The sequence below is a fragment of the Ceratocystis lukuohia genome (genome assembly GCF_044167205.1).
Source record: "Ceratocystis lukuohia strain C4212 chromosome Unknown Supercontig9_pilon, whole genome shotgun sequence".
Taxonomy (NCBI): domain Eukaryota; kingdom Fungi; phylum Ascomycota; class Sordariomycetes; order Microascales; family Ceratocystidaceae; genus Ceratocystis; species Ceratocystis lukuohia.
In genome coordinates, this window is record NW_027263528.1 from 1325228 (window position 1) to 1348046 (window position 22819).

At 50.8% G+C, this 22819-nt stretch overlaps 7 protein-coding genes across 7 annotated transcripts; 2 read left to right on the forward strand and 5 right to left on the reverse strand.

Moving 5' to 3' along the window:
* Window positions 1–291: 291 nt before the first annotated feature.
* HOO65_090321 (phospholipase d) lies at window positions 292–5697 on the reverse strand (the record flags this gene model as incomplete). Its single annotated transcript, XM_071001681.1, has 1 exon — window positions 292–5697. The coding sequence occupies one exon, from the start codon at window positions 5695–5697 to the stop codon at window positions 292–294; it is 5406 nt and encodes a 1801-aa protein (XP_070856207.1).
* A 1135-nt stretch (window positions 5698–6832) lies between these two features.
* Window positions 6833–8684, forward strand: HOO65_090322 (Tubulin gamma chain; the record flags this gene model as incomplete). Its single annotated transcript, XM_071004492.1, has 3 exons — window positions 6833–6932; window positions 7269–8335; window positions 8388–8684. The coding sequence occupies 3 exons, from the start codon at window positions 6833–6835 to the stop codon at window positions 8682–8684; spliced, it is 1464 nt and encodes a 487-aa protein (XP_070856208.1).
* A 1019-nt stretch (window positions 8685–9703) lies between these two features.
* Window positions 9704–12370, forward strand: HOO65_090323 (uncharacterized protein; the record flags this gene model as incomplete). The annotated part of the gene is made up of 4 exons (XM_071004451.1): window positions 9704–9757; window positions 9848–10013; window positions 10075–10156; window positions 10216–12370. 4 exons carry the CDS (start codon window positions 9704–9706, stop codon window positions 12368–12370), a joined length of 2457 nt encoding a protein of 818 aa, XP_070856209.1.
* A 107-nt stretch (window positions 12371–12477) lies between these two features.
* On the reverse strand, window positions 12478–13236 carry HOO65_090324 (putative uridine kinase; the record flags this gene model as incomplete). The annotated part of the gene is made up of 2 exons (XM_071004607.1): window positions 12478–13094; window positions 13158–13236. The coding sequence occupies 2 exons, from the start codon at window positions 13234–13236 to the stop codon at window positions 12478–12480; spliced, it is 696 nt and encodes a 231-aa protein (XP_070856210.1).
* A 491-nt stretch (window positions 13237–13727) lies between these two features.
* HOO65_090325 (Ingression protein fic1) lies at window positions 13728–14567 on the reverse strand (the record flags this gene model as incomplete). The annotated part of the gene is made up of 1 exon (XM_071001682.1): window positions 13728–14567. The coding sequence occupies one exon, from the start codon at window positions 14565–14567 to the stop codon at window positions 13728–13730; it is 840 nt and encodes a 279-aa protein (XP_070856211.1).
* Window positions 14568–14866: 299 nt separating this feature from the next.
* On the reverse strand, window positions 14867–17599 carry HOO65_090326 (Ingression protein fic1; the record flags this gene model as incomplete). The annotated part of the gene is made up of 2 exons (XM_071004449.1): window positions 14867–17282; window positions 17358–17599. 2 exons carry the CDS (start codon window positions 17597–17599, stop codon window positions 14867–14869), a joined length of 2658 nt encoding a protein of 885 aa, XP_070856212.1.
* Window positions 17600–20504: 2905 nt separating this feature from the next.
* HOO65_090327 (uncharacterized protein) lies at window positions 20505–21292 on the reverse strand (the record flags this gene model as incomplete). Its single annotated transcript, XM_071004602.1, has 4 exons — window positions 20505–20639; window positions 20709–20874; window positions 20956–21193; window positions 21283–21292. The coding sequence occupies 4 exons, from the start codon at window positions 21290–21292 to the stop codon at window positions 20505–20507; spliced, it is 549 nt and encodes a 182-aa protein (XP_070856213.1).
* Window positions 21293–22819: the final 1527 nt, after the last annotated feature.

A 22819-nucleotide genomic window follows, 5' to 3' on the forward strand; every position in this document is an offset into this window, starting at 1 on the left:
TAGACAGAAAATTTATATACATTTATTTATATTGATGTGTATAACCAACAAGGCCTTGTATAATGAACAATAAAAAACAATCTATTGCGGCCAAAAGAATAAAAAAAAGGAAATAAACGCACGATAACGTGAGAGGCAACTAATGATGAGGAACAGACAAACAAAAAGGAGAAAACACAGGGAGTAATAAGAAACCCTGCGACAAGGTAAAAGATCAAATACTGGGAATAGCGTTAGCAGAACATCCTTATCGCTGTTGTCATCACAATCACCGTTATGCCATTAGACTTACTAAATTTGCAATGGTGCCACATGGTCCACCTGGTAGCCCCAGTTGCGCTTGTTCTCCTCTGTGAGTAGCCAGTCATATGGGAACTGCACCAGCGGGCCTTGCATCAGGCCAAGAAGCTCTTCGGCATCATGCTGTGGCAGTACCTCTAGTGGGTTCTGTGGGTTGTTGCGGTGCCGGCTACCCTTGGTGTTGGTTCGCTTGCGCTTGCGTAACGTGCCGCTGGTAGATAGCGGCGCCTGTGGAGCCGCCGCTCCAGTCCCGGAGGTGCCTTCGTGGGCCATTCCATTAACGGCGGTAATTGGGGGCCTGCTGGGCGTCGAAAAGGTTGTACGCTTCTCACGTGAACGCTCGCCATCGGGCGTTGCTGGCGGAATAGTAATGGAGGGGTCGAGGGGGGGGAAAGGAGTATCACCAGCAGGCAGAACCGGCGAGGGGCCATCGGCTGGATTAGGCATGGCTCCAGTGGATGCTGGAATAGAGCTACCGGATGTGTCGATGTTGAGTGGGACCCGGAGACGGCCCAGTGGAGGCCCAGCGCCAGATGTGGAGGGAATAGTGGTGGTACTGCCATCAGTAGCAGTAGCTGCACCAGATAATGCGTTATCATCAATCACAAGATGGTTGCGTGCTTCGTTAGCTGCATGGGCCGCTGCCTTGAGATCTATAGTCGGATGGTTAATATGGCCATGGCTGCTCCCAGAGGGCCGGTTATCAGCAACATTACTCTCCATGGACTCCATAAAACGCTCGGCGTAGTCCATGTAGTCGCGATAGTCGTTCCACGTAGACACCTCGTTGTCAGGCATGCAGCGGAAGACACGACGGTACAGTGTGGTATTATTGGCGGCAACATGATTCCAGATTTTGTCTATGAACTCAGGAGCCACAGGATCTCGCATGCAATCCTTATGCAGTGGTGCTAGCGTAATGTCCGCCGCCAGCGGATGCGATGACGTTGGTGGCGGGGCGGGGCCTGGTGTTTGCTCTGGCCTAGTTGACGAGGCACCTGCTGAGGGCCTGCTAGGAGCCGATGATGCGCTCATACGACTAGGCCGACGGCCGCGTGACAGATTGGTGTTGCTTCGCCCACGGGACTTGTGGACTTCAGCTGTCTTACCAGGGATGCCGTGATCCTCAGTTATGACGTCATGATTATCAGTTTCATGTGAATTAGGGTTAGGGTGTGCTCGAGACCCAGACGTGGGCATTTCCAGCTCAACAACCTCCTCATCGTTGCCATGATGGTGCTCCCCCTCGCTAAACATGGAATCTGTATCTGCAATATCGGAGCCAGAACAGCTAAATTCATCATCTTGTTCTTCCTGCTCCATCTCAGCAGCAAGATCCTCCTCTAGGATCTCGTCAACATCGAGCCCCAAGTGCTCTCTCATCAGACGCATACGCAATGTATGAGCAAAGCGGCCAACTTGATACGGCTTGCCAGCCATGTGAGAGTCGATTAGGTCCGTGTCCCGAACGACAGCCGCCACTTCCGAATCACGATCGCCCAGCATAGACCGCTCATTGATATTGGCCGACCCAATCAGTGCTACACGGTCGTCGACAATGATGATCTTGGCATGGATATACAGTTGCTCTGTTACCAGGACGCCATTTTCCATCTTGCCCCATTGGCGCAGACTGAAGAACTGAATATAGTCCTCGGCGTTAATGCCAGCATCGCCAAGTCGGCCAAAAATCGAGTGTGGGCCACGCGAGATGCTGCGGTACTGGCTCTCTAGAATGAGCCGAATACTCGTGCCCTCGGCATTGTCGACCGTGTTTTGGAAGCCGGGCATCAGCGGGATTATAATGACACATCGCCAATCCTGGTTTTCGCGGTGTGCTCGTATGGCACGTGCTACTAGGGCATCGCCGATACGATTCATAATCCGCACACCGTCAAACTCAGTGCTTGTGACGAAGAATTGGTTCTCCATGTACACAAAATGATCAGAATCCTCAATCATCTTGATGTATGCATTCTGGATGCTGTGTTCCGTATGATTCGTCCCTAGCGACCAGTTGCCAGCCGATCTCAGCAACTGCACCTCGCATGTTCCTGTGAGGCCCAATTGCTCTAGCTGCTCCAGTTTGGCATCAGGTGGAGGGAGCAGAAATGGTAGCGGACGAGTAGCTTTGCGGCCACGACGGATGTAGTTCCAGCGTTGCACAAAGTGGCGTGTCAGATCACGTGCCGGCTGCCCCACAACCTGCATGGCCACATCGTGCCATGGCATGCGTGGAACACGTGACCGATCATACATCTCCTCGTACGGTTCATTGAGGCGGTAGAAGTCTTGGACGCGGGGATTGCTGTAGTCCTTTCCGGGAAACATCTGGTAGCGGCTAGGGTTGTGCAATGAAGGGCCAGCGCCAGAGCCTGCCCCAAAGCCACTACTGGGGCCAGCGCCAGAGCCGGATGGGCAGTTTGGATCCTCCTTAGGTGGCTCAAAGCCTGTAGGCCGGTCGTCAGTGAGCGGATGCTGCGGGGAGTCCCACCGGCCAAAGCAGAGATCAATGCCACCAAGGAATGCAATGTCATGGTCGACAATCACTAACTTCTCGTGATGGGCGTAGATGAACTGGTTCTTCTTGAACTGATGAGGCGAGCGCTGGATGAAAATGTTGGGGTGCAGATTGAGTAGCGAGAACTTGGTATGTGTTGAGTCAATGGGAATAGCAGCCTCAACGTTGCGATACACAATGACAAATACCTTAACCCCCTCCTGTGCCTTGCGCTGCAGCAGTCGATCAAGCCGCCATTTCTGGCTAATGGCTGCCGGTCGCCGCATGTATAGCTCAGGACTCAGCCACCAGTCATGAATGTAGATGACGTCACGGGCCATCTGAATGGCTCGCGACACATTCCACATGTAGTCACGGCCGTCGACTAGCCACTGGGCATAGACATTGTGGCGCACCGGGCCAAAGCTATCAAAGCGGTTGGGTTGATGCCACGGCGTGGTGGCCAGCATCTCACGCACCGAGGCCTCAAACTGCTGTATAACCGAGTGATTGCGCGAAAACAGCTTGACCTTTCGCTCTGATGTGTACAGTGTCATACGGTGGTGCTTGCCGCTGTTGATGGGACCCTCACCCTTTTCCGAGTCCTCATCATCCAAAGCTACAGGTGTCACCGGGGTCACAGGCGTGCTGCCTCCCCGGCCAAAGAGCTTCTTCTTACGCTTGTGGCCGATATCAAAGGCTGCATCGACCAGGTAGACGTCGTAGACATTCATATTCTCTGGAGACTCAACACACACAATATAGCTCTGCCGCACTAGGAACCATTTGCGACTATGGCGCGCAATCACTTTGCCAGGCGTCAGCACACGCCTAAAGTCCAAACCCTTGCTGCTCTGGATATGCAGGTAGCACTCTTTGCCGTGGTGGCTACCCTCAGCCGCAAGCCGAACCCCTAGCGCCGACAGCTCGAGGAAGCGACACATGCGGTTGCTGTCGGGCCGGATCATCAGCCACTTGATCATCTCCCGGAGATACTTTTCCAGTGCTTTTCTCTGTCGGTCCACGTGACGCCTGCGCGTAGCTGAGGCCGCAAGCTGGCCACTATAAGAGGCACCAATGCCGATATCATCGACCCCAGATCCGCCGTCGTCGGTGAGGTTGCTAAGAGAATGCGATCGCGAATGAGAACGCGAATGTAACCGGGAGTGAGAGCTAGAGGGCCGCCGTGAGTGCTGGTCGTGGATACGTGGGGGCTCCTCCAGTGGCGGTAGGCTGGCCATGTCGGGATTTTCAGTGCTATTATCTTTACTTCTGCCGCCCTCTCTGACATTCAAATTCGCCTGGCCGGATTCACCAGCCTCTTCTTCCTCATCGCTCTCGTCGCCATGTGACCGAAATGACCGGAACCATGGGAAGATCGCCGACGGGAATTTTGGTTGCCGATAGCGGGCAAGGACACCCTCTTGTCGAGCAGTGGTTGTCTTCACACGATAGCGCAAGTGCAGCTGGTAGATGTCACTCAAGGTGCGTGTGATGGTCCACTGCATCGAGCTAGGCCCACTTCCATAGATCATGGAGATGGTGAAGATCGAATGGCGCTCGCTGTCATCTTCCGGCCGATGCTTGCTGTCAGTGATGTTTAGTTGTAGCTGTTCCAGAAGCACGGGGATGCGCTTGTTTCCGTGCTCATCTCGCTGCATGTATGTGGCCAAAAGCATTGCCGCAGGAGCGCCGGCCTGCAGCTCGGAGATGAGCTCTGCAGACTTGGACATGTTGAACCTGTCGTCGCGCTTGGAGCGCAACATTTTCAGCGTGCTCTTGACCATGTGCCAGCCCTGAGCACCAAGAGTAGCTGCGCGTTCATGGCTGAAAAAGTTACGGCGTGGAGTAGTAGCACCATCAATATCAGACACAGCGCCGCTTGCCATAGTGTCTATTCCACCTCCAAATGACGTCAGGCGACGCATATGGCCCCTTCGTGATGACGATAGCCCAGCCTCGGTGCCACTAGCTCGTGATATGTGGTTGCGCTTATGAGGTCGTTTCTTCTTTTCTAATCTTTCACGGCCCTCGCCTTCCGATACCACAGCGCTCCAACGCTCGGCCTCTTCACTAAGACCCGGAAGACTGCCACGGTGGCGCATCATTAACCCAGCACTAAGAGGGACCGGAGCAATTTCCGATGTATTTGGCGATGACGCCCACTCAGGCAGTCTGGGGCGACGGATTTTGCGCTTCTTCTTGAGTGTTTTTTTTGAGTCGCCGTCTTCTCGCATAGTCTCATCAGCCGTTTCTTCAGCGTCAGCATCAGCATCAGCATCGTTGTCGAGGCCAGTATTAACATTAGAGTCCGTCTCTCCAACTACAGATGCGGCAAGCGCGGGATCAGAGCTCTGGTCGTTTTCAATGCTGACAGGCAGTGTGCGTGAGTTGTTTGGTGAGCTAGATCGTGACTGCGGGGTGCTGTTGCCAGCCACACCGCTGGTCGAGCGAGGGCTTTGGAGGCCGAGCGACTTGAGCTTAGACATGAAGGAGGACGCCAAGTGGCGAGAGGCGTCATTTTCTTCCCACGATGCCTGGCGTGAGTGTGAGGGAGCTGAAGGTCCTGCGAATTGGACATTGCGACGATCGCTAACGGCGGAGACAGCGGCTGTTGTTGCCGTTGCGGGCTGCTGACTTAGGGCCGACACCGTGCTAGGTGATTCTTGCAGACGGTCTTCCAGAGCATCTTTGATATTGAGTGGAGGTAACGCAAGCGGTGATATGTTGCGGTAAGGGTGGGAAGTTCTAGAAGCACTGTCGCCAAGGCTAGGCGCAGTCTCACTACGGCCGAGACTGCCGTAGTCCCGCATGTCTATGCGCTCTTGCATCAACTCGGGCCTTTGGGAAGACAGAGATTGCGAATCAAGCTGTGGGGTCGGGCTTGGCTCAGGCATTGGTTTACTAGGACGGTCATTGACGACTGCCACATTTTGATGTTCCATGACAGGGGAGGGAAAGACTGGAACGTCTTGTCGCTTGGAAGATTCGAAGGGGATGGTGAGTGTGAAGATTCATGTATATATGGATATATATGTATATATAAGATCAGTACCGGCAGTCGTGTGACAAGGCAAGATTCGCGGAAAGGCCCTTTCGTTTTTGCGGTTGGAAAGTTCGTATAAAAGTACTCAACTAAAGCATTCGTATTGTATCAATTAGTATCAGGGAATTGTTGGGCTGGCGGTCTCTAGTCAAGACGCCCAATATATATTCCCTACTTACAATGATGCAGTTAACAGGAATGAATACTAGGAAGCGTTTCAATGGTCTCCTCCGTCAGATGGGTAAACCGAGTCAGGTGCTAGGAGCCGGTGATGTTGCACCACAGCTTAACATCGGCTTGAGCTCGAGCTTGGACGATCCGATAAGTAGACACGCACAGCAGTAACCGGAGAGGGCGGCGAGGAGGTGAGGACAGCGAGATGGCGCGATGGTTATTCATCCACCACTGCAAGAAATAGACAAAGACAAAGAGAAAAGGTCCCCCCAATAGAAAGTTGGTAGCCTATTTGTTGGCTTGTTGGCTCGTTGGCTTTTGTCTTAACTTGATCTTGATGGGTCACGTTGTCAGTAACAACACAGACAGCAAGTTGCCCCTAAATTGAAAGTTAGCGGGATCCAATTTGTAGTGAAATGCAGAGCACAGTAGACTGGGTCCCAGAAGCATAGGATGCACAAATCAGTGGATGGAATGGTGCTTCAGGGGCTTGTGATACGCTGTAACTCCAGGGCGCCTCGAGACTTAGGGGCTTGTGGCTATTACTTGCCCTTTTATTCAACGTAGGGTTCCCCTCTCCAGGGTTACCACAGAAGCCGCCCTATCCATCCCACTTTTTTCATACCTTGGCCCCGTTTGAGGCTGTTCTTCGGCTAAATATATCCGCGCGTTAATGGATGAGGGGCGTCTTAGCGCGTCAAGCTCCCAAAACTAAACTACACTACACTAAAAAAGCTGAAGCTCAACAGAGATCTTATCGTCATTGTTCAACCCCACGGCTTTGAAAAAAAACACACAGATAATGCCCAGGTATGAAAGCCAGATTCTCAACACCACCCAAGTCAAACATCGCTGACGTCATTGCCCACAGAGAAATCATCACCATTCAAGCAGGCCAATGCGGTAATAGTAGTATGTATTAAAATGTCGTCCCTTTATGCTGGCTACGAAATGAAGACTTGTCTCCCGGTTTCTAGCTGTTGGCTGTTGGCTGCTGGCTACTGGATGTTGACGTTTGGATTGGGGCCTGATCTGGTCTTCTAAATGCTTCTCCAAGATGCTTGTGATCTTATATGTGGCTGCCAGTTGGCCATCAACCCCGTCCCGGCACAAGCCTGCAATCACATGCCGCAATAACAGCCCTCAAGTCTCTCCACTACACCACAGCTGCGCCTCTACATAATTGCCACACACAATGCTGCTAGTCTTCTTCTCTCTCTAACATACTGTTCCTTTTCTCTCTTCTAGTCGGCAGCCAATTCTGGCAACAGCTGTGCCAAGAACATGGCATCAGCCAAGACGGAAACCTAGAAGACTTTGCTACCGAAGGCGGTGATCGCAAAGATGTCTTTTACTACCAGAGCGACGACACACGGTACATTCCGCGAGCCATCCTAATCGATCTCGAACCCCGAGTCCTTAATTCTATCCAGACTAGCCCTTACGGAAACATCTATAACCCCGAAAACTTCTACATTGGCAAAAGTGGTGCTGGTGCTGCAAATAACTGGGGTGATGGCTACCAGACGGGAGAGCACGTACATGAGGACATCATAGAGATGATTGACCGCGAAGCAGAGGGCAGCGACTCCCTTGAGGGCTTCATGCTGCTACACTCGATTGCCGGCGGCACTGGATCCGGACTCGGCTCGTTTCTGCTAGAGCGACTAAACGATCGCTTCCCTAAAAAAATCATCCAAACATATTCTGTGTTCCCTGATACCACAAACTCAGGCGACGTTGTCGTGCACCCATACAACAGCATTCTTACTATGCGACGCTTAACCCAAAATGCTGACTCTGTTGTCGTCTTGGATAATGGCGCCCTTTCACACATCGCTGCTGACCGCTTGCATGTGCAGGAGCCTTCTTTTGCCCAGACCAACCAGCTCGTGTCGACCGTCATGTCCGCTAGTACCACCACGCTGCGCTATCCCGGATACATGCACAATGATCTCGTCAGCATCCTGGCCTCGTTGATCCCTACCCCACGATGTCACTTCCTGATGACCGCCTACACTCCCTTTACTGGCGATCAGGTTGGCCAGGCTAAGACAGTACGGAAGACTACAGTGCTGGATGTGATGCGGCGTCTCCTACAACCTAAGAACCGCATGGTGTCAACCATGCCCACTAAAAAGAGCTGCTACATTTCCATTCTCAACGTCATCCAGGGCGAGGTCGACCCAACGGATGTTCACAAAAGTCTGTTGCGTATCAGGGAACGCCGGCTTGCAACGTTCATTCCCTGGGGCCCCGCTAGTATACAAGTGGCTTTAACCAAAAAGAGTCCCTATATCCCCATGAACCACCGTGTAAGCGGTCTGATGCTGGCGAATCATACTAGTATAGCAACTGTACGTACAGCTTGGAGGCAATGCTTCGCCTCGCTCTCGCTGTCATTTCTCTGCTGACCTTTGTGTTTCTATCTTACAGCTCTTTAAAAAAATTGCCCGCCAATTCGATGGCATGAAGAAGCGCAACGCCTTTCTTGAAGCATACAAGAAGACGGCGCCCTTTTCAGAAAACTTTGATGAATTTGATGAGTCGCGCCAAGTTGTTGCTGACCTGATTGCTGAGTACGAAGCTGCTGAAAATTCTGATTATCTCAACCCAGAGCTGGCTGGAGGTGCATCTGGTCCAGAGACGGATAAGCGCATGTGAGGGGCGACCATAGACAATACGTTTCATTTTCTCATGCTTCCTGTGCTAGCTAGCCTTGTGCATCAGCCCGGCTATCTCTTTTTCTACATGTTCTCCTCTCCTTGCGATTTCCGCTATTTATTGTCGAGCTGAGGGATTGTTGCATGTCGATCTGCCATCTGCCATCTGCAATCTGCCATTCGCTACTGGTCATCCGTCCTCCGTCATTCGCCATCTGTACGCACAAATACCAATTCCCCGCGAACTGGCGTCCTCTGCTTCCATTTACATGCGTCTCTCTCCCCCATACTCTTCTTGTATATCCTCTGATTTGGCCGATGCGTGGCCTATTGCCCTATTCCCATTTTCTTCTATCTTCTACACATTCCATTCTTTTTGTTTGTTTGCTTTGGGTTGTTGCCTTGTTTTACCGCTAGATTATCCAATCAACTGCCATGATTCCACATTGAACTTAACTGCCTTCCTATTTTTGACTCTGATGCTTCATCGCTTTTCTTTACTTCTTACTTACTAAAGACTGTCTTTGTCTTTGTGAGCCTTGGAATCTCATCGAAGTCTGCGTAGTTGCCTTGCAGAATCAAAGCCCTTTTCTAGGGCTCACATTTTGCATTTATCGGCAGAAAGCTTGCTTTCTCACCCACAAAGTGTCTCTAAATAAGCCGTACCTGCCTATTTTGAATGAAAATTTCTTCCTTTGTCGCCCTCCCTCTTCTTCATCGCAACGCTGTTGTCTAGTTAAGTCAATAAAAAAATATACCTTGTCCTGTCTGAAATAGCGCCATCGTGGCCTAGCTTCTTCCTTTATTCTTCTAGTTTCCGCACCTTGCAGTACTGCAGCCAAAAGAGTCAGCAAGATTGGCTGCCAGCTTTTCGTCCCATCGCACCTAGGCAAACTCTACGCTGTTAAGCCGGCCTCACCATTGTCTGACAAATTTAATGCCTCCTTTTTTCTTATATTACCCTTACATTTGTCCTCTTGATTAAATGGTATTGGGTCGATATTTATCATTCTGTTCATCATGGCCCCCGGCAATATCGAGGATGAGGTTGCTGCTGCTTTGGCTCAGATGCGGGTGAGTTTATCAAATATAGTTCTCCCTCTCTAATTATCTGTTTGACCAAGACTCCATTAGCCCGCTAACCATCGTGTCTTGTTCTTACAGCTCGAGCTTGGGAATGTAGCATACGAAGTAGCTTCTTTGGGCAAAGATGCAAATTCATCATCTAACAGAACAAAAAAATCATCAGTCCCAAAGATCAAGCCTTCAGCTTCCCAGGTTGAGAGCAAAAGCCGGGGTTTCGCCAGCGAGCTTGGCTTGATGTTCCAGAGTATGTCTATTTCATACGATGCTTTGTAGTTTCATGAGAACACGCTACTAACAACTTGTAGATGCTGTATTCGATGACTCGGATTCTAGAGGTGTTAAAGATCTTGATATAAATGAACATCTTATCCTGAATGACCGTATCCTGTAAGACGTACCTCTTTTTACTTGGTCTCGTCATATTCGCTAACTCTTATCTCGTCTAGTCCTAAAACCCTTGAATTTACTACTAAACCTTTCCAAAAGAAACCGACCTCGATGCTGACCTCCCACAAATCTTCCGCCAAGCTCCTTCAGCAGTCTAAATTTCCCAAGTCCCTCAAAGCCTTTAAGGGCCCCAAGAGCCAGAACTCGCGTCAGGCCACAAAGCTCTCCATGGCTGCAAACACTTATAAGCCACCGGCAAACCTATTGAGAAAGTTGGCTGGGCCAATTCAGTCATTGTCCCCTTTGGATAAAAAAGCCTCCGGAAGAAAGTCGCCAACCAAGACTTCCTCTCAATCACAATCTGCAATCTTACCTCATGCCGAGCTAGATCTTCACGCTGCCAGTAGATCAATATCACTTCCATTGCTAACTCCAGCCTCTGTCCAAGATGTGCCGGTACGCTTTCGACGTTACCAGCTCGCCGAGATGATAGACCTTAAGCCCAACATCAAGAATTCTTTGAGCATTGAGCTGCCAAGTTTAACAACGAAAAAGTCACCCGATGACTTCCATGTTCGGTACACTTTCCATGAGCTCCTAGCCACCCGGATCATTAACCCCTATGTACCACGCCCTTCTTGCGCAGAACTGATTCGACAGTTACGCACAGCAAATAAGGTTGCAGACACAGGAAAAAGGGTGCCCGTTGAAAATTTACCCCCATTAGGGACAGTTCACAAAAACATGCGGGAAGTCCAAATCTCAGTACCTCTTTTTACCGAGCATGTGTATGATGACTGGGCTGGCGACGAACTCAAAAGTATACCGTCGTACTCTGGAGCTTTTGAAAGACTTGAAAATTCTTTGCACGATTGCAGAGTATCAGACGATCCACAATTTAACATTTCAAGACATTGTATGCTGTTTTCTGAGCATGTATCCGTAATTGTTGAAGATGAATCGTACACTTACCATGCTGTCTTGGAATGGGTTGAGCGCCGCAATGGCGTGGTCAATTCTAGCCTGTTTTTGCGTCACTTGTCTCAGATCATGTACATTGATGTATTGAGAGTTCGCCGCCATCTTAGCATCCTAGAAGCCACAGGCCTACGTCTTTGGTTTCACAATCAGGCGAATGGGCTTATAGCTAGATCTTTGCTTAGCATTACCCTCTATTTTGAGACCGAAAAAATGCGCGAGGAGTTTACCTCTGTATTAACCCGCTTGCAAGATGCCGGGGAAAGGGCACGGGATAACTGGCCATCTGATGCGGAGTTGACTCCGGTACGACGGATCATAAGTCAGGAAGGCCTTCGTGCCAACCCAACTTGCATTCTCCCAGAGCCGCTTCAGACGACCAACACTCAGCTTACTGAAATCAACGGTGACTACAGTGTTGATTTACTAGATGACCTTCAAGGCTTCGACCCGACTTCAACTTCAGCCTTTTACCATACGCCAGACCTTTGTGATCTCATCTTTGGCTCCGCCATTCCAAAGAGTGGGATCGACCTCATGGACATCGAAGCAGATCAAAGCGAGCTTTTGACTCTTAACACTCAGTGGCAAGCTATATCTACATCCAAAAATCTTGCACGTGCCCCTCTTCTGGATAAACCTATTGCGCCATGGAATCAGTCTGTGGAAACCCATCTGATTCAATTTGAAGATGAATTACTGGGGTGTGAAGATACACTTCTTGAGCCCAAATTGTCTTTGTCGCCTATAATGTCAGTAGAAGTCAGCTTTTCTGTTTCTATACACTGCCAGTGCGAAGCACGCCAGATAGAAAACTTGTCGGAGCGTCTCAAGCCTACGGCCCCCGAGTTCCAGCCCCGTAGACTTTCGACTGCTACTTTGCCTTTGATGCTCCGACCTACTGCACCGGACTTTTGCCCACAATCACATCCTAGTCCCATGCTAGCCTCGCCTAACTCTGAATTTCAGCAATTCTCGCCTGAGGCTCTTGACTTTCAGCCTGGACTTGGCATATCTGGGATGTTGCAAACAGGCCAAGTCTCTTCGGATCAACTCCAGTCGATGCTATCCAATTATTATCAATCCCAAGAACTTTCCGTGTCTAACCATGACGTGAGTGGAGGGAGTTCGAGCACATCTGAAAGTTGGTTCTCGACATTACTTGATTTAGACTCCCCGGAGAGAGTTACCAATGCTAATGAGGGCGTGCTCTCACCTGGAGGGTCTTCATTATGAGCAATATAATGGATGGTTTGATCACTTGGCCGAGACACAATGACAGCATGTACTTGTTTCTTGGTAAATATCCTTTATCAATATCTAAAAAGCGGGTGCTGATGTACTTAGCTACTCCTGATGCGCTCACTAATGCCTTCTATCAAATTCGCCAAAATTTCGTCCCCGTTGACCAAATCATTATTTTCTGCCCTTTTTTCAGCTTCCTCCTTTGTTGCGGCAATCCCAGCCACCAGATGTCTCTTAATTAAGCGCTCTCTTGCAACCTCCTTGTCCACCTCCACTAGCCACACTTCGTCGTATCGTTTAGCCGCACTTTTCCAGGGTTCGACGTTCAGAGCCAAGTAATTTCCCTCGCATACCACTATGCGGCTCTCAGGGGCCACCATAATTGCTGCCTGCACCGGGTCCTTGACGCTGTGGTCAAACCCAGGGGCCTCGATACAGCCTGCTCCAGGCTCAAGCGGTGCGCCCAAAGCAGCCACAAGTGCACACCAGGCCTCAGCATCAAATGTAAATGCTGCACCACGTCGTGCGTGTGCTTCTGCAGCATTAGGCATTGCCGAAAGATAGGCACGTGTGTAATGAAAGCCATCCATGGGCACTGCAATGGCGAATGGGCCGCCACTGACCGAGGCAGCTTGAGGAAGGCCGTTTAGAGACGCAGTAATAGCCTGTGCAAGAGTTGTTTTCCCAGAGCCTGGGATGCCAACAATAGCAATGACTAGAGATGAAGGGTGTTAAAACGCAGGTCGTCTGTCTAAGGGGAGGGGGGGGGGTTCCATACTAAAGCGGTGGGTCTTGGGCAGGGTTTCTAGCTTCGTCGCGACTTTCGAAGTCAAGCGAGCAATGGCTTCGTGGTCCATAGCTGCTGAGTTGAGGGGATAGAAGCTAGAATATCTGGGCGAGAGTTTTCTTCTTTGCTAGTTTAATATTTTGCGTCCTTTCCTTGTTTATTTCTTTCTCAAGAGAGAGAGATAAATCTATAAGTTCAAGTTCAATCTGCAATAGCGAGCTTCTGAATTTCCCCAACCCTTCAACCCCAAGCTTTCTTTTCTCCTCCCCGCTCCAACGGTGCAGTCAAAAGTGGAGAATACAGGCGTTCCTTCCATTTTCGATTTTCTGGGGGGGAAATAAAGCTTAAATCCCTCTAAAAAAAGAGAAGATATTATTACAAGGAACAGGAGAATCTTATGGCCTTGCTGCAAAAATTAAACATCAATTAAATCGTGTAGGCAAATTACAACATAGACAGACAAAAAAAAGTGCAGTAGTATGGCTGCTACAAAAACAAGAAAAAGAAAATAGAAAAAAAAAAGTCCAACATGGCCATCTTGTCTACTTATTTCCTCCTATCTTAATACCCTCCGTGTCGTCTCGATCGCCCCGCGCCAATATCAATTCTCTGCATCTCCTCCATCAAGGCCCAGTCATCTGGGTTTGTTGGGGGAGCCCCACGGGGCGGAGCGACGCGCACCAATGCTCCACTAGTTGGTGATACCTTTGGAGGAACGCTAGGCGGCTCGTTCATTCCATGGCGGTGCCCAGACGGGTTGTACGCAGGGTTGTTTTCCTGTGCATAGTCCCAAGAATGTGCCCTAGTCGGCCTGCTAGGATTGAAATTGTCTTGATAGTTGCTGCTCACGGGCGCCAGAGGGCTTGTGCTTTGGTTAGGTGGCCCAATGCTTGGACGATTCGACTTTTTCTGAAGGCGGTTACGACTTTGTGGGGCCGGGGCTTGAGTGGCATCATTTCCACCATAGCCGATCTGTGCTTGCGATTTCGGTGTATGGCCAGCAATCTTAAGTTGCCGCCGGCCAGAGGGTCCGGGATACGCGCTGGGCCCCTCAGGTCGGGGACGGCCCAGAGGCTGGGGACTAGAGGATTGCATCCCGTTCTCATCCTTCGGCCTATCAGGCTCTGGAGCCCATGACTCAAATGGGAGATGATCGGATGGATCGACTTCACGTCCGTCATGCATGATGATCTTGTCCTGCGTGTTGACGTTTGTCCTTTCCACCAACGAGTTGTTGGTATTGTACTCGTCATAGGAAGCGGGATTGAACGGCACAGTAGATGAACGCCTACTTTGAGAAAGAAGCGGGGCCGGGCTCACCGACTTGCGGCGAATTGTATACTGGGTGTTAGGACTTGGCCGAGGACTGGGGTTAGGCGATGGGCTTCTTCCACTGTGCATGTTCGGGGAAGCTCCATGTCTAGAATAGGGATTGGGCGAGGGGCTGCGGCCGTCCCGTGGATTCGGTGAAACGCCGTTTCCAGTATACGGGTTTGGAGACGGATTTCTCCCCGAGTAAGGATTTGGCGATGGGCTTCTTCCAGAGTAGGGGTTTGGAGATTGCCCCCCCGAATGCGGATTAGGCGAAGAGCCGCGCCGCGAATAGGGATTAGGCGATGGACCGCGCCCGGAGTAGGGATTAGGCGATGGACCGCGCCCGGAGTAGGGATTAGGCGATGGACTACGTTCGCCATGACGGATCATTTGCTGGGAATGGTGCACTTGGTGTTGGGAAGATACGCTACCGTAGGATATTGCACTGTTTCGGTGGTTGTAGCCAACTTGGTCTTGCCCTTGTGAGGAAGGGTATGGATTAGGGAAGGCTCTCTTCCCGAGTTTCGGTGGGAAGATGCGTCATGCCCGGGGTAAGGCATAGGTGATGAGTTTCTGTCGTCATACAGATTTGGTGAGGGTCCCCGTCCAGTGTATCCATAAGGCACAATTTCTGTAGTAGTCATAGAGCGACCTCGCTGCGGATATCCATGGGAATTTTCCTGATACTGGTTTTGCTGAGAATTAGCCTGTTGGTATTGGGGAGGGGCCGGCAGTTGGCCCTGTGGCTTCTGTTGGTACTGGCCCTGCGCTGGATGGTAGGAGAAAGTTTTAATTGAAGTTGGATAGCTGAAGCCTCGTTCTCGCTGGCGCTTCTGGTGAGCTAACTCGGAAATCTCCTGGGCGATGATAGGATCAACACCAGGAATAAGGGAAGCAGGAATTTGAGGACCCTGGGACTTTCTAACGTTAGGCCGACTGACCAAAGTCATTGCCATGCTAGAGGACTCTTCTATAGGAGAAGGCTCAGGCTGTGGACTAGTGCTATAGGGAGAAGCAGCCTCGTGTCTTTCTTCTTGCATCGGAGGTGGAGGAATAGCATGGCTAGCATTTCCATTGGCCTGATAAGGCTGGGTGTGATTTGGTGGGGGCTCCTGGTAGCTCTGAGCCTGGGATGGCGAGGATTGATGTTGGAAATGTTCGGGACGTGCAGGTGGCTGGACATGTGAATGGCTCTGAAACTGCATTGATTGATGCTGGGGGGCGGGCGGGGGTGTGACATCATACTGGGGAGCCAAGGGGGCGGCATGGTGGTGCTGGGTCTGTTGATGGTGAGAAGCAGGCTCTGAGGGGTGGGCAGAAGAAACAGGAGGTTGTGGGAGGGCAGAATTGTGGGCAGGGGGAGATGGCTGATATTGATGAGGAGGTGCAGGTGGAAGTTGCTGGGCCTGGTGAGTCTGAGGAGCCGCCTGGGATGACTGATGGTGTTGATACTGCTCGGCAGAGGCAGATTCTCGGCGGGGATCAGCGTTGGGGTTAAGCTGAGAAGGGCGACCAATAGACTTCCGGATGACAGTCTGGGAGCCAGCATTAGGTGAATCTGGAACGTCTTCGACAGTGGGCTGCATGGACAAGCGATGCGAGAGGGTTTGCGACTGTGGCCTACCTTGGTATTGGCTTGGGCCTGGGCCTGGGCCGTATGAAGAGCGGTCTGATCCAGTAGGGGGATTGCGATGCGTCTGGTTTCTCAAGACTTCCTGGCGCATCCCATTGGGTCTAGGGGGAGAGGCGCCGCTATAGCCATTGCGGAGGCCCAGGTCCTGCTGTAATTGCATGGGGGCACTGCCACCTCTACTTCTATGAGCAGGTGGAGGGGGAGGGGCATCATCCACCTGCACTGACCCATCATATGATGGATGGCGATTCGGGGGCGGCGGCTGTTGACCATAAGCCGATCCAGGGTTTGGGACAGAGCCACCTCCTTGATAGTTGCTTGGCGACTGTTCACGATACTGAGCATACTGCGGGTCTAGAGGATGTGGTTGATCATGAGACGCACTAGCTCGACGATGGTCCTGATGTGCATGGGGCGATACAGGGGGGTTTTCAGAGCGGATGGGATTACCATATTGGTCATGGTGGAAGGGTTGAGCTAATGGAGGAGACGAAGAAACAGCAGCCACAGCCACGGCATTTGCCGCAGCCACAGCAGCGGCTTCCTTTTCGGCAAGGGCACGCTGAAGCTTTTGTTGTTGGAGTTGCTGCTGCTCAAGAAGTTCCTGTTGCTGTTTCTGGAGACGTAGAACCTTTTGCTTCTGGGCTAGTGCGGCCTGCTGCTGCTGTTCTGCACGGGTAGTAGGCTGAGGGCGAGGTCCAACGCGGTGGGGCTGAGTCACAGTATCCTGCATCTGTGGGGGGATCGCCATATGAGAAGTGGATGGGGCCGTCCTCAAAACTGGAGATGGGTTCACGTGAGAGGGGACCTCGCCAGTAACAGGATCGGAAGGCAACGGCCGTCTTTTCACAGGGCTATTGCGCCGCGCCGAGCCCGCGGCTGCATCTGAGACAGGGAGGCTGGCTTCTAGGCCAATGGGATGCGGCACTGCGACAGGCTTGGGCCGGTTGTCATAGTACGTAAGTTCGATCCGGATTTCGCCAGCATACTTGCCACGGCAGCCCAGGCTTTGCCAGCGGTCATTTTGGCCACCACCAGGCTTTATTATTTCCTTAAGGTCGATCCAAGTCTCGCCAATGAGATCCGTCTTCTTATCGTCGTTGAAAATTGAAAGTTTGAGTTGGTAGTAATCTGGCGAGTCGTGGACCTTGAAACGGAGCTCTTGATCCCTAGAAAGAAGGTTAGCCGCGGTTCTGCGAGAGTTTGGGAGAGAGAACGGGGAGCGGATAAAGGAAGCTGCTTACCATCGCGGAGTCTGCCCGCCTCGAATATCGGTCCTGGTCTTGTGGGCTTCCTTGGCTAAGCGAGCTGCGCAATACGGATCTTGCTTTCCTATGGTTTTCCGATTGGGCAAATTCTTAGCACGGTCGACGACCAGAACCAGGGTGCCAATTTCCGGGCCGTCAATCGAGGCGTCAGCAAAGATCCCGGCTGAATGCTGGAGCTGACTGAGCGACCCAGGCTTGTTCGGCTTAGCAACAGTCATGATTCTGGGTGAGGGGGGATGGCCTCGGCTCAATGAGGTTATTATCCGGCTTAGAGAGCGAGAGGCGGTGATCTAGAGGCTGGATTCGAGGTTGCGGGTTCGATTTAAACGCTGAAAATTGGGCAGACAAGATGACGCGAATAGCGTTGAATTTTCCGTCTTTTTTTTGGCTTTTTTTTACTGCATAAAAGTCAACAAAAACAAAAAGAGGCCGCGTTAGTCGTGGGAGGAGCTGAGCCTGCTGGCCAGTCGGACGTTAGCGCGGGGCTCTGAAAATAGAGCAAAAGAGGAAAGACGGTGGATTTATGAGGAAAAAAAACAAGAATAAAATCTGAAAAGGCGATAAAAGAATGAATAATGCAAGGCAATTTGAAGGCTTGAATTCAAACTCAAAGCAGGTTGACAAAGACTCGAGAGCAGGCCAGAATATGTAGGAAGAAGAAAACTGAAACAAGAAGCCAAACAGCAGATAAGAAAAAAAAATTGTGGTAAATGTAAATTTCAAAACAGGCTGTTGCCTTCTGAAGGCCACCGAAGTAAGAGCCCCCTAGAAGCGCTAGAGCAAACACGATCCAGAAAAGGGAAGCAAATAGTAGATAAGAAGATGCATAGTGTAGTTTCCCTGCAACTCCCCAAACTGTACAAAGACCCTGAATAGTAGGGAAATAACCACAGAAACAGACTTTTCTGCAGTGTTCTTAGGCCATCTACCCTACAAATCCGGCAGTTGCGTCGTCACACATAGCACCTTGCATCTTATGGGCTTCCTCCGGGAGAAAATGCATGTGGCTGGGGGGGGGACTGCAACTGCAACTGCAATTTGCAATTTAACTGAATGAGGCTGACGCGACCAAAACCCATTGAAACAAGCAAGGCAAGGAAAGCAAGCACAAAAGACGCAGTTGCACTGGCAATGAGTGCTGTGCCGCCCCTATTTGACGTCAAGTGACTCGGCATCTTCCTTATGCAGGCTGCGATGGGCAACTACTACGATAAGAAACAATTTTTAAATGAAATACTGAGGGACGACACCATATCGCGCCCGTCGTGTCTTTGAAGAGTTGAGCTCACACCTGCATTACATTACTTTGGCTTCCCCAACCCATTCCGCCCGTCTTTTTCTCAAGTCGCAGTCCAATCTGATTCCCATCCACAAATCGCAAGCTGTTTTCGATCTGATAATTCCAAGCCCAGCCTTCCCCTTCTACCCTTCAAGTATCAACGACCGGCTATTGTTCAATGAGCTCTGTTTCGAAACCTGCCAACAAGATAATTGGCGTCTTCTTCCTGTTTCAAGCCTAGCTCGCCCTACACTGTCACTGGGCAACAGCGTCCTGTCGCTGTCATGCAAACAAATCCCGTCCCTGGGTTTTACCTCTTAAGGCCCCTGGGATTGTGCAAAGGAAGGTCTAGAACACTATAGTCTCGCTCATAGTTTTGCTTCTTTAGGGTTAGCAAAGCAATGGTTTTCTTCCTAATTTGGAAGTCATGGCTCTTCCGGCTCTCGACAGCTGGAAGGACTCTGCTGTGCAGCTGCCAGAAGCTATGGGGCGGCTTCAGAAAATGCTTACGTAATAGTACATTGACAACATCATCCCCAACACCGCCTTGCTTTGCAACATAGACAGGTTGGTGAACGGCATCGCAACTACACTAACGAACTGCACATTTCCCTGGAACATTGTCTGCAATATTGGAACTGGGAGCTTCTCTGCACTATTCTCACGTTTGATGTTTGGCGGCGCTATCGCCCCCCCCCATTCCCATGATGTCCGAATCCTCCGCTGAGCCCAGGCCCCCCGTGGTTAACTATGTCCTTAGCTTTATTCTCGTTGGTATCGCCTGGGGGTTCACGACCCCATTTATCCGCAGGGCGGCCAAGACTCACAATCCACCGGTGCATCCAATTCTCACATCGCATGCTGTCCGGTCTAGCTGGATCAAGTCTAAGGTGTATGGCGCCTTTTTTGCGGCCATAGACCTGCTGCGGAATCCGCGGTATGCAGCGCCACTGGTCATGAACCTAACAGGCAGCGTGTGGTTCTTTTTGCTTATTGGACAGGCTGGTAAGTCCTAATCTACCTAGCGTCTTTGGTTTCCCGGTGCCATTTTGCGCTTGCTGTTACTTTGCGCTTGCTGACTAGCCATGGCGATCTTCAGAGTTGAGTCTCACTGTGCCCATCGTCAACACCTTTGCGTTTCTGTTCACTATCCTAGGCGAGTGGTGGGTTGAAAATAAGGTTATCTCTAAGCGTGAGTCCCTTGCGTTGGCATGTTTTGAAGAAGACAAAGTGTCCACTATTCGCGTTTTAGCAACGTACTAATAAGTTTGCAGAAACCGCGACTGGAGTAGCAATTTCGTTGTCTGGTATAGCCCTGTGTGTGGTTAGCAAGTCGTGAGGAGCTAATATGGAGGACTGAGTAGATATCTGACCCTGTGCAATGCAATATTGACCTACCCAAGGGAGAAGGGAAGCGAATACCTACCAACAGAAGAATAAGGAACAGACTTGACTATTACCCTAACCCTACCATACCCAATTTCACCACTTACATCTACTACAAAGGTTTCGCCTCGAATGGAGAAAAGAACTTTCTGGAGAGATGTATACGAATAAATTCTGATCATTATGTACAGCGCCTATAAAAAACCAAGTACCCGGCATGCAATGCTGTTTCTAAGGTAGGAAAAAAAAAGAAAAACACAAAAAGCAGCAAAGATAAAGCCACAAGAAGAAAGACAATCGAAGAGCCGGCTTCGACTATTGCTGTGTAACTTGGCCCGGCAAGTTGCACAGCGCGGGGAAGAAGGGAGAGAGAGAGACAGACAAACGGAGAGAGAGACAGGCAGAGAGCGAGAGAGAGACAGACAGAGAGAGAGAGAGAGGTAGGCTTGGTGGGCCGATCAGACCCGAGACCGACTCTCGATCCAGGCTTTCACACGGCGGAGGCTGGGGTCCTCCCCAGTCCACCTGTTGAGTGATGTGTCATGGCTGTTAAGTTGCATGTAGATTGCCTCGTCTGTAAGAGCATCAAGATCCTGTTGTTCGGGTTAGTGGCGGCGTCTACGTCTTACAAGAAGAAGCAAAAAAAAAAGAACAGGGCTTACAGCTCTCAGCTGCTGGTCTAGCATCGCCAGGGCATGTTGCGTCGCAGCGAGGGTGGCATCGCCCTCGAGAATGCGGGCTCGGTACTCGATCCAGCGCATAGCAGCTGCTTGGCGCAGGTGGATTTTCTGGCCTACATGGCGCCTCGAAAAAGCATCAAGGTGGACTCTGAGGGCCGCAGGTACTGTCGGTTAGCTAATGCCTTAGGCGATAATGGTGGTGGTGGCTGGCTTTTGTGGCACGACTTACTGCTGCAGCTCTGCCTTTTCCTGCTCCTCCGGGCCACCCCTGGCTCTAGGCACACGGGTATCAGCGGCGCAGTCCAGAATGTGGCGGCCGTCGAGATGGGCCTCACGAAGGGCAATCCAGCCCTCGGTGTAGTAGTCCACCATCTCGGTTGGGTCTTGGGGAGCATGGGCAATGTGATATTGAAGCACTCGAAAGTCTTCCAGGAGCTCGGCAACGCGCATTTGACGGAGCTGGTTGACTGGACATGGGGGAGAGGTGGAGGGGAAATGAGTTAGAGAGAAAAAAAATAGAAAGTGAATGTTACGTTAGGAATGAAATAACACTTACGGCCATCCATGATATCGATGTTAAGGAGTGTTAGATAGAGAATGGCGAAGGTGGTATTATATGCAGAGCTATTGCTCAAGTTGGACTCAAAATTCGAGTAAGAGAATCCTTCTGGGTAGCTGAAGGTAAGGTTCGGATATGCTGCGTTACAAAACAGCGAGAGGGGTCTGGGAGATGGGGAAGCTAGAAATTTATAAGAGAAAGAGTGTAGAGTAAGTCGGAGTGCGAGCCAAGAAAAGATGAAAGCGAAGATGGGAGGTGGAAGCGAAAGGCGAAGGTGACGTTGACAGTGAGTGAGAAAGATAGCGATATATGTAGAAGCCGGTTGTTATGTTATGGGATGAGTGATATTCAATCAAGTCCTTCCCTTCAATTCTTGCTTCCCAGAGGCCAGACTTTATAAGTAAGTTTGATAGCAATGGTCCTGACGGCCTCCAAATAGACACACGCAGCTAGAGCCGTGAAAAAAAAAGTAGAAAGGAGCCCCTTCGAAGAAACAACAACCAGACCGGGACTCAGCAGTCAAAGACAAGCCCGTTGTCTAACGATCCGTTTCTGGCCATACAAAGCATCAAAAGCAGACAATAAAATCCAAAAGAGAAGTATAGGTGCAGGGAAAAGTAACGAATCATGATGGGAATGAAGAACAAGAGACATTTCTTGGTGTGGCCTAACATGGTATACCGGTAGACTTCGACTGTCCACCACTATCTGGCTATTTGGCTGTCCGGCTGACATCAACCATCCAGGCTGTTGGGCCTGAGGGTGTGTAGGGCTTTCGAGAGCGAGGGTGGTGGGGGGTGGGAGGGGGGGGGGTTGACTAAGAGAGATCAAGAAGAGGGTGTGAAAGAAAGTCAAGAGAAGGAAGAGGGGAGGGGAAGGGGAGAAGGAGGAGGAGGAGGAGGAGAGACAGGTGGACAAAAGAAAGAGACAAGCAAACAAGAAAAGAGGAAACCAAACAAAGTATGCAATGCGAGGACATTAAGTCAGTCCACATATAGAAGGCGATAAAATATAGCCATACACAGCACCTATACAATAAGACAAGACGCCTAAGAGGGAAAGGAGCTTTGGATTAGGATTGGGACAAAGACAAGGACAGGGGCTTGATGAGCTGCCAGAGGAGAAAAGTCCTTCCAGCCAGACAAGCCAGAGCCGAGTTCCTCTACCAAGACACACGAACGACGTGAGTAGCTGTACCATGAGTAGCACAATGCTTAGCCGTAAAGTAGTGTCTTAAGAAGCGTATTCCCTTGTCTTGGGCGTAGCTTTTAATTAAGGCTTATTCTCTTTGCGCGCGCCCCCCCCCCCCCCCAATTCTCCTCTCCCATACTCCCCGCACCTAAACGACTCCCTTCTCCTCTGGCGTATGGGTTTGCCTTGTTCATCAAATCAACTAGCACGGGATTTTTGCGGGAGCCTGTTCCCCCGATGCATGCAAGAACTTCACGAGACAAGGACTCGGCGAGGAGAAGAGACAAAGTGGCCCGTCCGCCGCGTGCCTCATTCCACCCTAGTCTGGTTTTTGTGTTTTTGT